This window comes from Poecilia mexicana, unplaced genomic scaffold (genome assembly GCF_051168715.1).
Source record: "Poecilia mexicana isolate PSO_F unplaced genomic scaffold, ASM5116871v1 scaffold_22, whole genome shotgun sequence".
In the NCBI taxonomy this organism is placed as follows: domain Eukaryota; kingdom Metazoa; phylum Chordata; class Actinopteri; order Cyprinodontiformes; family Poeciliidae; genus Poecilia; species Poecilia mexicana.
Window position 1 is genome coordinate 22,756,485 of NW_028263391.1, and position 15,291 is coordinate 22,771,775.

Sequence of the window (15,291 nt, forward strand, 5' to 3'; positions counted from 1 at the left end):
TTATTCTCACTTTAATTTGAATTGTTCTGTGATTTCCTCTGATCACTGGTGTCCAAATCAGCCATATTAGAGTAGAGACACATCTGGAACCTTTCAGGAATGTTTAAACAAAGGTTTGGTTTTAAAAAATACCTCAAGCTCTGAACTTCTTAAAAAGCGTGGTTTAACCCGTCAAATAGAAAGACTATGGTGCAACTCTGAACCTCCCATGAAATGGTCATTCACCTAAAGCAACAGATATTAAATCAAAGAGGCAGCCAGGAGGAGGGAGGAGCTGCAAAATCTGTCAAGAACGAGATGAAAACTCTTCCTTCATGGAAGAGAAGCAAGAAGAAACGCAAATAATCACATTTGTGATGCTGTGTTAAATTTAGCCAAAATGCAGCAAATTATGTGGAGGAATACTGAGACTGAGCTCTCTGAATATATCTCCTCAATGATGAAACATGGTGGTGGTAGCATCATGCTTTGGGTAAGCTGGTCAGAGATGAAAGAAAACATGTGAGAACCTGCAGAAGACTAGAGACTGGGGTCAAAGTTCACCTTCCAGCAGGTCAACAACCCTGGACATACGAGACGGAGTCACAAAGGAGTAGCTTATAACGGACCAGTTAAAGTCTGGACCTAAAGTAAAATAAGAATTTGAAAACTGATGTTCATAAAACATTGGCTTTGACAAAAGTTTAGCTATTTTGCAGAGAAAGAAGAGCAGAAATGTCGTCTGTAGACGAAAAACTAGAAGCTGTAATTATAGCAACATAATGTGGTGAAATAAAAATATATGCTGCTCTTCAGATTTGCAAAGAATATTAAACATTAATTATTCACCAGTTTGTGTTTATCCATCACATAAAATCCCAATAGTGTGGGCATAGAGTAGGAGAGAAGCATCACTGATATTCGCTCAGGAACAATCATTTTGCAAATTTACAGAAATTTGCAAAAGGTGAAGTGCATAGTTTCATCTTTTTCAACATGCACTTCACCTCCAAAGTCTTTGATTGTCAAATCGGTTGGAACTTCTGAAGCAGACAAAAAGACAAAAAAAATTGTTTTCATTTTTTTAATTTTCTTTGAAAAAAGAGGAAAAATCTGAACGAGTCGCCATGAAATAATGCAGGGATACATGGTTGCTTTGAAATGATGCGCTACGTAAAAAATATATTTTTCTTTCCCTCATACACACACACACATGCATGACTTGAAAGTCTCCTCTTCAACCTGAAAGTATTTTGGGGGAATTTGGGGATCAACTCTTCAACGAGGTTAAAGTCGAGAAATGTCTGAAGATTTGGGCTAGAAAAAAATGGCCAATACTAAACCTCGGTGGAAATGTCTGACTTTAGTTTCCGACTCCAACCTGACTTTTTTTCTGGCAATTTTTAGGAGGGAAAACAAATAGAAAGGCTGGGCAGTAAAAAAAAGAAAGAAAGAAAAGAAAAGTCAGATTGTGGGTAATAAAAACGCACCAGTGGGTATGCAGAAGAAATGATGTGTAGACTGAAAGCAGCAAAATTTACAACATTTAAAAATGCTTAAAAAAAAGGTTGCTGAGCACAAATGATGTTTAGAGCTCTGAAAATGAAAACTGAAATTCAAAGCAAATCGTGTCAAGCTCATAAAAACACTGTAATATTAATCTATTTACATATATGTACACTGCAACTCATAAATGTTTTACATTAAAAATATTTTAGTCAAATAAACAAACCGTAAGAACTGGGCAGACCGGGATTTACAAATTCAAGAAATGGTTTTAACATTTTCATCTTAAAGTCTGAAAATCTGGAGGGTCTGTTCAGTCCGGCTCCAGCTCTTTGGGTTTTTTAGTCCTCAGCTCTCATTGCAACGCTTCAAACGCCGGCTGTGTCTCTCCGTCCTTCAGGGGAGTTTATACTTCAACGAGAGTAACCTGCAGCTGTCCGGCTGCCACCTCAGACATCTCGATGAGGAAAGCCGACTGGTTGCTGTAGTGTTCGATGATGTTGTCATCCATGTTGACCAATATTCTACAAGATAATGAAAGAAACGGCGATACTTCAGAGGTTTGATCAAAAAAACACATCTAAAAGGAGCCAATCTTTGTAGTTTTTCCCCAAACAGCACACAGTGCCTGTTTCTATGAATATTTTTTCACTGAAATCAAAATCTGTTTGAGTTCTGGGTAAGAAACATGGCCTCTGTCAGCCTTTAAGCGTTTGATGCTTTAATGCTCCAGCTACCCTGCGGCTCACGCACACCGCCTGCAGGGACCGCACTGATTGAAGGTAGCAGTAAGAAAAAAAAAAAGGGAGTGAGCTGCTGGGAGAATGTAACCCAACCTGTTAGCTTGGCTGCTTCCCCCACTGTCGGCTGCCAGCAAGAGGCAGGAAAAAAACCCAGAGGTGTTCCTGCTCATCCAAGCAGGTCACAAGTTACGGACTTCATATCTGCCCTGGTGTCACGCAGGAAAACAACCCAGACTAACACAGGTTTAAAAACCAACAGCCATTTTCTGACTCAGCTCAGAGTGAAAGACGTTTCAAGCAGGTTTGTATATTTACTCAAAGGGTTCAGATTCAGTATAAACTACGTGATCTCTGTCAGATGTGCGGAGGTCGATAACTTGATAGGCAACATTTAGCTTGTGACTGGAAGCCCTGAGGCCTCCATCGAGAAGGGATCGCTTCAAATAGTACTTCCTGATGTTCCAACAAGATAGAGTTGTGAAAACATCAATAACCTAAAACAACTGCTGATGACTCATCTGCACTACCTGTGAAATCTTTTCATCTGCTGCCTTTTTGTAAAGGAGAGACAATTAAAACATTCCACGGCTGAGCCAAACCTACCGACCCGGTCTGTTGGCATGAGCAGGATAAAGCCAGAAACGAAGCCCTGAGCATACGCATCCATGTCAGCTCCTTTAAATCACCCGAGACTCAGGAACTCACCCTCGTTTGCATTTCTTGCAGATTCTCCCAATGGTGTCTTTTTGCAAGCCGTACTTTTCGGAAATCTGAGGAGAGGAGGGTGTAGAGATGATAGTGAGTGTGAGCTCTTGCTCAGAGAAAGATAATACACTTGTGAAAGGAGGAAGACATCAACGAACGTCTTCATTTGATACTTACAGCTTCTCGCAGGCCTGACAGCGTCGGCGAGCTGAGCATGAGCGCGTCGAACACTTCCTCAGCGCCGGTTCTCACGTACAGCAGGACTAACAGAGAAAGAGAGACAATCAGCACCAAGAAGAACAAAAAACACGTTTTATAGAGCGTAGGCATGGGCTGGGTCAGAAAAAACAGTGTCATGTCCTTTCAACAAAAGGCAAATCAGTGTCAGAATAAAACTGGCTTTCTCCTGATTTATAGATCTGTCCCTCCTGCACCTGTTGCTAGCTTAAAGAAGGGTGCAACACCTTCCCTTAGCTTCTAAAAGAAGAACTAAAAGTTGTTTAGAAATACCTCTGATTGTGAAAACAGAAAGCTGTTAAAAAACAAAAGGAGTGACAGCGTGCCACACATAGATTAAGATTTCACTTTTAAAAACTACCACTAGCAAGTTAGGAGCTAACCAATTAAATAATTAGTCTCTACATAAAATGTTCTATCCAAACTTTTATGCCATTGGTACAAATTATATACTGCCACCATTTAAATACATTTCAGCAGAATGAATTAGCATCGTTATGTTTCAGAGATTAGAAAACTGCATTTTGCTTCTGCTCTTTTCTTTTCCTGTGTTGTCAAGACGGCTCATCAAGAGCACAGTACTGGTCCTACTGGGGAAGTTTTACTGTCACTACATGCTTTCTCTGGCGGACTTTCTTATAATGAGGACTTTTAAAAAGAAATTAGAACTATAAACCAACTTTACTGCATTTTATTATCACTAAGTTACTGGAATGCATGTGTTTGAAAGCACATGACTGGACTGTAATGGGCTAATCTGGTAATGTCTTTCTGGATGTGAATTTTAAAGGGCTACAGATTATATTATTTTGTACATCAGTGATGGATATACATCAAACCAAATTGAACTGAATAAACTGAATGAAATGAAAAGTTTAACATATGTTGCTCCACACATATATTAAAAATAAGGCTAATAAATGTTTGCTTTCATCACAAACAGGAATTTGGTTGAATGGAAAAATGGTGTGAAAATTAGAGAATCACATCATTTTATTTAACGTGATGCTGTTTTATAGTTGGTAAGGTAAGAGTGGCATTGCATCATGCACAGTAAGTAGATGCAAACTTAGCAGGAGTCTAAATCTGGAAAAAACAGAAAATAAAACCAACATATTCCAGGAGGCTAATCCCTTTAAAAAAAAAAAAGTATTCTTCCACTTGAAGGAAGGAGATAGTTTCTTAAGCCAAATCTCCAAAATATGCACATTGATTCACATGATTAATTTAGAAAATTCCTACTTGTTGGATTTTGGCCATTATTGTTGCAATTTAAGTTTTTGTTTTTTTCTGTTTGTGTGTCTTGTACCTACTTTTACACTCAATGTTTATTGACATTGCCTCATTTGCGTTAACCACCACCGTAAAAATAAACCAATAAGCTAACTAATGTGGGAAAATCCAGGTATCAGGATCAAAATAAACTGTTCCTAATGACATTAATTTGGCAGCATTAACTCCATGATATTGATGTTTTTCCTTAAGGTCGTCCCGGCGTGAGAACCTGAGCCAGCCCATGCCTGCGTTAGGATTGTTTTAAATGTTCTACCTCTTTGTGGGTCTTCTCTGCGTGTCTGTTTGCTGGGCGGAGAGCTGTTCTGCTCTCTGTCTGGATACAGCCTCTTCAGACAACTCCTGCCAACACAAAACCAACAGCCACGTCAGACAAAAGCAACCGGCTGATGGAAAGGTGACAGACATCCACAGGATAATGTGTTTTTTTCTTTTTCTGGAGTGTTTTTACATGCGCTTACCTTTCAATGTCGTCCATAGGAGTGGCCTGGTGAGACAATGGAGGGGAGAAGAAAGATCTGATTAGATACAGCTCCACTGATAAAGACGTTGCCTAATATCCTTCATGAAAAAAAACAACATTTTATTGTTGCTTGAAGTGTTTATTTCCCATGACCTCTAGCAGAGCCACTCTGACGTGGACACTGATGAGGAGAGGCAGATAATGCCATCATACCCCTAATCACACCATTCAATCAGATATCCACTTCTTTTCATGAGTCACTCTAACTTTAATTATTCTGAATCTAAAATGATTTGCATTTTAAATCCATTTAGCATCTTAATAGCCTGACATTTACTGGCTCCTACGTAAACTCTACAACGTGTCCCATGTAAAGCTTAGGGACTGTGGGAAAGCTGGCCTGTCTGAACAGCTCTCTAACCACACTGTTGTTGTAGCTCTGATGAGTGAAGGACATGTAAAAAAATAATAAGATGAGGGCGGCGTGCGGCGGATCGACCTGGGGATGTTACCCTGGCTGTCTGCGTGCTTTCGTGCAAGCCCCCATGGCTCAGACGCCACATGTTCAGGCTGCAGATGCTTGAACTTGTGCCTGGTTTCGACTCCAATTAGCTTATCTGATGCGAAGCCTGTGTTTAGCTTCACTTTCACTGGTGTTATTAACATCGCCGTCCCGCTTCCTCCAGTTTCCCAAGCCCACCCCTGTCCTTGCATACTTTCCCACAGTTTTTCCCTGCTTCGCTCGTGCCTATCCCATCACCTGCAGGGCTGTGCACGCAGACAAGAAAGGTTATTAACGAGGGGCTTACCATGCGCTGTAAGCTGGTGAGGTGTGCCTCTGGGATGAAGAGAACTGGCTGAGTGACGAGGTCGTCTAGAGTTTTGAAGAAGGTGCACTCGGAGCCGATGGAGCTGCTCACAACAGACTTGGCTGCAAACAAACCAAGAGGTTCAACAAAGTGAGCTTATTATTCATTGGACAGTGTAATAATTAGGCCTGTCACAATATCAAAGTTTGCAAATTGTCCCACAAGTTACTCTGGTAAATGATAATATTGTGGAGTAACACAATTGTAAACTTTAAATTCTAATGAATATTTTACACTGGAACGGGAAGGCATTTTAAATATCCAAAATAAATAAACAAAACAACAAATAAAAATTAATTATAAGACTTTTATCATCCAGTTTTTAGTAGGAAAAAAGAAACAAGAAAATTGATAAATTACGCAACAGGAAATTATTGTGCTTGTTTTAGTTTATTATGCGATTAATCAATTTATTGCAACAGGACAAGTAATAATAATCCCTTTCTTTTTAAAAAACACTCACTATGTGCATCATTAGTGTTCTTTCCCCTCCTCTTGGATCTCTTCTTCTCTTCATCACGCATTTTCCTCTCTGCACCCTGCAGACACGCAAACAGGAGGTTACAATAATGGCACCGATCCCACAAATACCTGTTTTACATGGCTTTTGGAAAAACAGTGAATGAATGTGAGTGGATTACCTTATCGCAGAAAATCTTGACCTGGCAGGCAGCTCTGTGGATGAGCTGGTTGTTTCCTGAGCTGAAGTCGTAGGTGTCGATCTGCAGGTTCAGAGGCAGGCCCTTCACCCCTTTCTGAGAGGAGAAGTCGGTGCTCAGGGAGTTTATTCCAATGTAAATCTGAGGGGAAAGAAGAATAAAATATTTTAAATCCCTTTTTTATTATTCATGTGCATTATTTAGAAAGTTAAATTGAACAAGAAGGTGAGTTTCCCCTTCTTTTTCCTGAGGGGACTTCAGTTTGAATGAAAACAGGAACACCTGCGGCACTTTTTTAAATTTTATTTCTAAGTAGTTATCTTTTCGTCTCCCACACTAGTGCCCAATTGTAGCAGGTTTATTGGCCCCACCTAACACCTCAGGGGCCAGCAGAGAGGCTAGGTCTGCTGGAGATTGACAGGGAAAAGGCATATTTTACATTCCTGCTGTGCCTCTTCAGCCGCTCCTTTTTTCTTTTTTCTGTTTTGTTTTACTGCCAGCGTTTCCCTTGCTCTGCCGTTCAACATGTCAGCTAACGCATCTCGTTTAACTTTCTCGGCTAACGCAGCTCACGACAGCAGAGAAACTGTGCATGCATCAGGACAAGGTGCCGTCTTTACCTTCGCCTCCTCGTTGGGGTTCCACACGAAGGAGAAAGCGTTGAAGGCCACCTCCTCCACGTTGCTGATGCCACTGAACACTTCTTTGTAGTCGGCTGTGTGAAGATAAGAGATATAAATATTTTAAGTCCTTACAAGGTAAAATTTTGTCAAAATTACAGACAAAAACAGCCTCTAACTCGTATTTTAAAATGGTCCATGCATGTTTTGGTAACTGGATGTTCTCAGAAAAAGTTTTTTTACAAACTGTCACCTTCCTAAAATAAAGACCTACGTCATTTTTTGCCGAAAGATGATTTAAGCAAAGAGAACGTGTCTTAGAATATTGTTTTATGAAGGTGACAATACATATAATAAAGTGTAAGTAGCTCCCCCTAAATGTTACAGCACACAGTGGTCACAGAATTTGCACACTTTCTTTGTGTTACATAAGTTTTCAGCAGGAAAAAGTTCATTTTTGCTTGTTGCTTCTTTTTGAGGAGAAGTTTCAGAAACCAAAAACATGCAGGGACTCATCGCGCTTTCCTGTTTTTGTGTGTCATAAATCTCTTCATTTTTATTTCCAAAAGATGAAAAAACACTTTGGCCAAAAAAAAGGACTTACCAACAGGCGGCACAATTTACACTATTTTTCTTTGCTAGCAGTTTTATTTCACATATCGTCACCTTCCTAAAATAAAGGCCTGAGTCACTTTTTGCCAAATGATGAATTAGGCAAAAAATAAAACATTTTTTAAAAATTATTTTTATTTTAGGTGACGATATGAAAAAGAAAGAAAAACTGCTAGCAAAGAAGTAAAGAAAGTATAAATAGCTCCCCCTATAGGTCAAAGTGCATAATTGTCACAGAATTTGCACACGTTCTCTTTGCCACTTATTTTTTCAACAGGGAAAGAAAGTCCATTTCTGACTCAAAAATGTGAAAATGGTTTATAATTTTACGTTTTTATTTTGGTTGTTGTTGCTTGTTTTTGAGGAGAAAGTTCAGAAACCAGAAACATGCTCGGACTGATCACGCGTTCGTGTTTTGGCGTGTGTAAAAAAAAAAAAAACATACCGATGTCAATAACCCTCTGCTTGACAGTTGGCTGGCGCGCGTGCCAGTGGTTCCAGAAGCGGAGCTGCATTTCTGGGCTCTTGTCGTTCTCAAACACAGCCATCACCACCGTCTGGAGAGGAGAAAACAGAAAGGTCAGTGAGTAGGCCACATTTCTCAAATGAGCATCTCTGTTTTTACTGAACAACAATACGTTTCATTCATGACGGGAAATCCTTCTTTTCTCCTCTGATTTTTCTGACAAACAAAAGAGCAGTGAGAACACCACACCTTCTCCCCTCCTTGTTCTGTCTTTTTATTAACACAGCCGAGCTGAGCTGTCCTCCACTCTAGCCCCATTTAACTGCCATAGAAACAAATTGTATGGCACAAGCCCTGTCCGCAGGCTGTCAGCAGGGCATTAGTCACCGACGGAGCTGGCTTCCAGGGAGGGACAAACATTTGGGAAGGGCTTGTTTTGCGACACAGAAATAAAATAAGAGTAATACCTGCTCCTCAAACCCTTAGGGAAAAAATACCACAGGAGTTCCTAATGTCTTTACGTAAAACTAAGCAAAACTTTGAGGAGATTTTTTTTAACACAATGACTCACTCACCTTGACTTTGGTGGCAGTGAGGCAGGCGCTGCTGTCGACTCCCTGCAGAGTGATGGGGTAGAACTGGCCTTTGTTCAGGTAAACCATCGGCAACTCGCTGGACTTGTGAGGCAACGCAGCAGGAGATCCGAGAGCGAACTGGAAGTCGTTCCTGGGCCTCTCCGGAGAGGAGCTGGCGTACGAGCCCGAGTAGACGGGGCTGGGGTGGCTTTCAGGAAACGGGTCGCTATAGGGAAGAGTCTGAACCCCACGCCACGCAGATATGTTAGTAAAAACACTTAAACGTACAACAAAGATTCATCTTTTAGACAACGGCGGCGGGCTGACCTCAGCGCTGGGGTCAGCGAACGCAGTGTTGTCCGGCCACTTCTGCATCAGGTCGAAGATGTTGCTGAGCTCCTGCTTGTCGTACGTGTCGGCGACGACGCTGCTCAGGGTGGCGTACGTGTCCGAGGAGCCGGGAGCGGAAATGATGGGCTGGGAGGAGATCGGCTTCAGTCCCAGGACCTCCTGAGGGTGGGAGGCGGGAACGATCTCAGAGAGGATCTTCAGGACCGGGTCGTTGACGGTCAGAGTCCTGCCGGGTCAGAAAGAAGCAAACGTTCAACAGAGAATCCAGCAACTACGGCTATGTGAGCTAAACATGTGAATATATATAAACATAATACAAAATACAGAGGTCAAAGAAATGAGAAGGGATTTTAACTCATTTTTTTTGTTTTCACACAGTAAAGGTTTTACAAATCGCACAATAACTTGATCCAGTTTTGTCCAAATGGGAATGTTTTTCACAATTTAGTATAAAAAAACAGAATTAATTTTTTTTATCAAATTTAAGTTTCATAAATTGGTGTTCATTAGAGAATAATCTATTCTCAACTTAACTAAATATAATTAAATGTATCTCTTTAATTTACCATGTGACAACTTGTGGTGTGCCATCTTGATGAAGGATTATATGAATAATTTCTTACAATAATTCTGTTGTATTGTCTTTTGTTTTGTATTTAATGTTTAATATTTGTCTAGCTTCGTCATTTTAACCTTGTTTTGTATAACCTGAGTGTTTTCAGCCAGATAATTTACTCATAGTCCAGGGCAACAGATGAAAAATAGCCTTTTTTTAACAGAAATGTTAATTATTGGGCTCTATCTCTGCCAAATAAATTTAAAATTTTGTGCAAAATATAAACTTCAGCACTGTTAGCCAACAGTGGTCCATATTTTTTTTTAAATTAACTTGGAAGGGTTGCACTTCCACTCAGCTGGAAACACAAATAATCTATAGAAACCTTGAACTTTTGCCACCCTCTGTTAGCATAAAGCCCTGGGTGGAGAGCCACATCTCCCACATCAAAAAGCACCACTGAATGCGACTGAAGATGGCGACGCGTGCAGCAGCTAAGGCGCCAAAAGCTGCCTGCAGAACAGCAGGCTTTGCGTGTGGGTGGGAACTATTTGTTTCTTAATCCGGGCCTTCTTTCCCCGGCCCTGTGTTTGCATTTCTCCATTGAAAGCGTTTGAGGGGACAACACTGCGCCCCGGCAGCGGCCTTTTCTCAGCCACCTTAGGAGGAACAAGGAGCAGCAGCAACCTGTTGTGAAACTGTCAGAAAGGGAGACGATGATGGAGAAAGCGTCTGTGAATGGAGACAATAATCCCTCCCGCTCTGTTTGGCTACGGGATTACCCACTCAGGAGTTTATGACCTCCTAAAGCCATGCCATTTTTCCTTTATGAATTATGACCGTCATAAGTTTCATCAAGTGAGAAGGGAATAAAAACACGGATTAAATTTCTGAACGTGACACGAAGAACATCTGTTTCTCAAGTTTCTCACGGTCAATGTATTTTTATTTTTTTTATGATTTAATTATGGACTTCTAGGGAATTCTGGGGGGAAATTTGGGAATTCTGTAAAATTCAGTTCACCTGTCTGTTGGCTTGCAGATGTTGCGGTTGAAGGCAGCAGCTTTCTGCTCTTTCTGGTTGTGGAAAAGAACAAAATTCAAAAGCATTAAATAAAAACATCAAAATAAGCAAGAAATGAATTCATTAAGGTGTGAAAATGTAACATTTTGTACCCTGCACTGTTCCTGAAGCATTGATAAGGCTGTCATGGTTTCTCCAGGGTGCATTCTAATCTTCTGCTCCGGGTTGGGGGTGTCCAGGTAGGGCCAGGAGTCCATTACGTAGTTTGTACAATGGTTATAGCTGAAGTTCTCGCTCTGAAAGACCAGTCCCAGAGTCCTGCAGCAGGAACCACAGAGTTTAGATTGATTTATTTGGACAAAACGGCATAAAAAGACATGCATTTTCTTGGTGTGAGAGGTTTTGACAGAGCCGTAGTGAGAGGGAGACGAGCTGCAGAGGTTCCTGAGCCTTGGAGCACTGTACATACTTGCCCTGTAGCATGGAGGGTTTCGATTGCAAAACCACAGAGCTGAGTAAGAACCCTGAGGAGCCGCAGCGTTAAAAGGATTCAACAACACATAAACAAGCACGCACATACACAGGTGTAGCGCTTTGTGGTTTCAAGTGTGAACAGGGCAGAAACCACATGCTTAAATCCTGTATAAACCTCCTTATTTGCACAAATGCAATCCAATGTATTTTCAGCTAAAAAGAAGCCAGCATCTACAACCAAGAAGCTAGCTCTGCTTTTCCATCTCTGTTGTAAAATAACTAAAGGCTGGGATCGTGAGGACATGACTTGTTTAGAAAGACTCACAGTGACATTGGATTGTAAACAGGCATCCTGCCAGGATAAGCCCCCTGCCCTCCCCTTCTTTAGTGAGAGTCTGGAGCCACTAATGAACAAACAGCAGCAGTTTAGCCTGGATAAACAGTTAATAAAATGTGCTGACAGACACGAGACCACAGTTATTCACAGCTACGTCTGAGTCAGAGCACAGGGAGAAGAAATCCCATGTATGTTGTGACTCCCAACTAAATTCCAAGTTTGGAAACTGGACTTTTTAACTTCAATTTCTCCCCAACTTGGGTTAAAAACTCCTCCAAATGCTCAGAGATGCAACAGACAAAATAAGCGTTCCCGCTTAGACTTATTCTACATTTCACCCAGAAACCAGGCCTTGATTTCAGATAAGGTGGGCTCCTTTCTAACGTTTCACCGCCGTGTAACTCAATGCATCGCATGCTGTCATTGCGCTCCAACACCTCCAGAGGAGATTCTCATTTCCCACAATCCCTTTGTGCTCCTTGGCCCCTAGGTTAGCAACAACACAAGCTGAAACAGACCCACTGCAGCCTCGGATCCAGAAAGTGTGTGTCAGCCTCTGCGCTTTTAATTCAACTTGTCCGTATCAATTTTCCCTGTAGAAATCCCAGCTAAAAAGCAGCAGGGATTTTCACATGGGGGTCCCATTGCAAAAAAAAAATTTATAAAAAATAAAATAAATAAAATAAAGGAAATTATACACAAACCATTTACAGCACTACTATACTTCTACTTACAAGTACAGTTTTTTTAAATTAACACTTTAATCAAAGTATTTAAAAAAGAAAACTCACTCAGTCTCTTTGGTCATCTCTCCTGTACCAGTTAGTCTGAACAGGCTCCTTTAGATATTCACTGTATGTATGAACTCCTCTCTCCGTGTCAGTCTGGCAGAGAAGATCAGACAGATTAGTCAACTGTAGTGATTTCCTCTGAATGAGGCCCAGTTTTATGTCATGCCAGAACAGAGTCTGCTTCTCTCATCTGATTGGCTGAGAGCTCTGCAACAGGTGTCTGATAGGACAGGTGGAGGGGGGAAGCTGCATGCTTGCACATGAGAGCACTGCAGCTAGTAGGTTATTTTGCATAACAATCTCAGGTGGTGGGAGGTTCTTGCATCTCATTAGGTGAATTAGAAACGTAGAGTTTGGGGATCAATCAAGTGTGAAAGGTTTGATAACGACTGAGAAAGAGACAAAGGGAAGGAGCCTGGCTTTAACATGTTAATAGTTTTTAAGTATCATTTTTCACCTCTACTCTGGTTTTGGTGTCTTTGATTTTTTTCTGTAACTCCTCAAAAAGAAAAAAAAGGTTGTTTTTCTAAGTTAACCTATTTTTTGTTGTTTCTTAAATTCTATTCCAAACCATCCTGACTGAGGTGAAGATAGTAATAAAAACCACCATTTAATCCATTTTACTGATGAAACAAGCAGGTCTATGCTTAGATTATTGAGTTCAGCCTACAATTACAGTGAATGTGACACCTTGGTTTTATATTCACATAGTTGGAATGAAAGAGGAAGCTTTTTAATGTTACAAACAATATTTAGTGCACAGTAAAACATTCTCTTTTAAATTTAATCCTGAGTTATTCGAGACTCAAGATTACTTTATTGATCCCAGTAAGGAAAATTATTTTTCCCAAAAATAAAAAAATATATAGAGAGAGTAAAACCAGAATAAAAGCAAATACTATAGCGGGTAAAAACAAGTCAAGTTGTGAGCAGAAAACTGTTCCCATCCTTTGAACTTTGTCACATTTTGTCACATTGCAACCATAAACTTCAATAAATTTTTGAGATTGTGTGAGATAGTTGGGAAGTGGAAGAATAATTACTACTTAATTCTGATAACTCTTATCCAACTGCCTTCAGAAGTCACATAACTGGTCAATAATATCCGTCTCTGTGTCATTTAATCTCAGTATAACTCCATTTTCTCTGCTCTTTCGTGAACAAACAGCATCATGAAGACCAAGTAGCAGACAGGTCAGTGGAGTTTAAAGTTGGGTTAGGTTTTAAAACAATATTTCAGGATTCAAACGATGCACATTTACAATCCAACCCACAAATATGACCTTAATGGATCAGTATTAAGAAGAAAGACGTCAAAAATGCAACATTTTTAACGTGCGAAGGCTTAGTCTTCAATGCAAGTTTGTTCTTGTAACTGGACAAAATGGTGGACAAAATGGGGGTGTAAGACACTGCAGACTCTAGAACTAGAACAAGTCTTATTTATTCACAAATGCACGGATAGATCACATTTACTGATTTGTGTGAAAGTATGGATGGATTGAGATGGGGGTAGAGATGCATACAAATAAAGTTCAGTTTCACAATGACTGTGCAGCAAAAACTCAAACTGTACGCAAGCTGGAAAGCTTTGTCCCGCATTCCTGGTTGTCAGCAAATCAAACTTTGCCGACATTTAATTTGTCATAACTCTCGGCTTTAACATGACTGCGTGGGAGCCCCAACACCCGAGGGAATGTGGTGTGGCAACACTTCGATATCCTAACCACACTCACACACGCCCACCCTGACTCGTTAAACAAATAAATGAGGAGTAAAAAGTATCTTTGCGTTGGGAGAGAAAGAGAAAGGAAGAAATGTGCAATCATTGTTCTGTGGTACATACCTTTCAACAAGACATAAGTGGTTCATCTTGATCATTATTACTCTGCTTTTGGCAAAAGGTGTCTTTGTTTTTGCTGAACACATTTTCTCATTTTTGCTGTGAAATGCTGCCTAATCTGGGTTTAATTTTCCACCGCCCATCTTTATGTCTCTTTTGTGTGGAACCACAACATAAATCCTGGAAGATCCTGGTAATACCACTAACACCAGCCCACCAGGTGTCCTCTGAGTGTACGGTAGGAATCATTTACCAAATGTGTGCAGCAAAGTGTTACCTGCACCTGGTTGGTCCCCGTTTTTCTGTGTGATGATACCAAAAGGTGCATTTAGTCCTTTTGTTACAACATATATGAAAATAACTATATCTGTATAAAGGTCCATCCTGCAAAGGATTTGCTTTCCAATTTTCTCCAAGTCAAACAAATACTTATATTTCAGGGTCAATGCCTAGTCTTGTATTAAAAATTTTAGAAGTATGAGGTCACAGTGGGTGTTTTGACATAATTTCCATTCTAAAGCTGTGGTTCTTAATTATTCCTGCATAGATTGAGCATGGTGTCTGCAGAATGCCTCAGAGATTTGGTCCATATTTAACATCATGGATTTGCAGCTGATTGAAATGCATTAACCACATTCAGTAACTATTTACTATCTTAATGCTCACGTTGAACGTCGGCACAGAGAGTCCTTGATACATAAATGCATTGGCTATTTGTTTAATATGCCATTAAATTGTGTACCTAATAAAGTGGCCAGTTTTGTACATGAAGCTTAAGGATGTGGTTTAATTGTACATTCAGGTTTTAGTTAGAAGCCAAAAACTTTCAAGTTCCAAGTTGAAAAATTAAACTGGAATTTTACCAAATTAAAGAAAAAAGTTCAGAAGGCAAAGTTGCAGCAATCAGAAGAAAATACTAAAAAAAATAATTCAGTGTCCTGTTATTAGCTTGTAGTGCTAGGAGTGGTTGTCCTTGAGCTCAGTTAGCATTCTGCTAGTTTTATATCTTTAAACTTGAAACAGGCTACAGCTTGAAGTTTTCCAAACATGTTCCTGGCTGGGATCAGTTACACGGCGAAGTCTCAGTTTTCTCCACTGCCCCGCTCCGTTTTCTGCTTTCATGAGAACAGCTCGTCTTTTCAAGCGAAATAAAACTATCACCACATTTAAAAGCTTTGATCCTTCACT

At 40.3% G+C, this 15,291-nt stretch overlaps 1 protein-coding gene across 1 annotated transcript in view; it reads right to left on the reverse strand.

Moving 5' to 3' along the window:
* Positions 1-1,049: 1,049 nt before the first annotated feature.
* The window catches only part of grhl3 (grainyhead-like transcription factor 3), a 31,851-nt gene continuing 17,609 nt past the window's right edge, over positions 1,050-15,291 (reverse strand). Inside the window, exons 2-16 of the mRNA XM_014983461.2 lie at positions 12,261-12,353; positions 10,811-10,976; positions 10,659-10,711; positions 9,055-9,304; positions 8,728-8,967; positions 8,132-8,243; positions 7,075-7,169; positions 6,437-6,595; positions 6,259-6,334; positions 5,736-5,857; positions 4,925-4,950; positions 4,720-4,805; positions 3,111-3,196; positions 2,934-2,998; positions 1,050-2,009 (exon numbers count right to left, since the gene is read on the reverse strand). Of these exons, the coding sequence (XP_014838947.2) occupies positions 1,892-2,009; positions 2,934-2,998; positions 3,111-3,196; positions 4,720-4,805; positions 4,925-4,950; positions 5,736-5,857; positions 6,259-6,334; positions 6,437-6,595; positions 7,075-7,169; positions 8,132-8,243; positions 8,728-8,967; positions 9,055-9,304; positions 10,659-10,711; positions 10,811-10,976; positions 12,261-12,277 (1,671 nt within the window). The 5' untranslated portion in view covers positions 12,278-12,353 and the 3' untranslated portion in view covers positions 1,050-1,891. The remainder of the gene's footprint in view (positions 2,010-2,933; positions 2,999-3,110; positions 3,197-4,719; positions 4,806-4,924; positions 4,951-5,735; positions 5,858-6,258; positions 6,335-6,436; positions 6,596-7,074; positions 7,170-8,131; positions 8,244-8,727; positions 8,968-9,054; positions 9,305-10,658; positions 10,712-10,810; positions 10,977-12,260; positions 12,354-15,291) is intronic.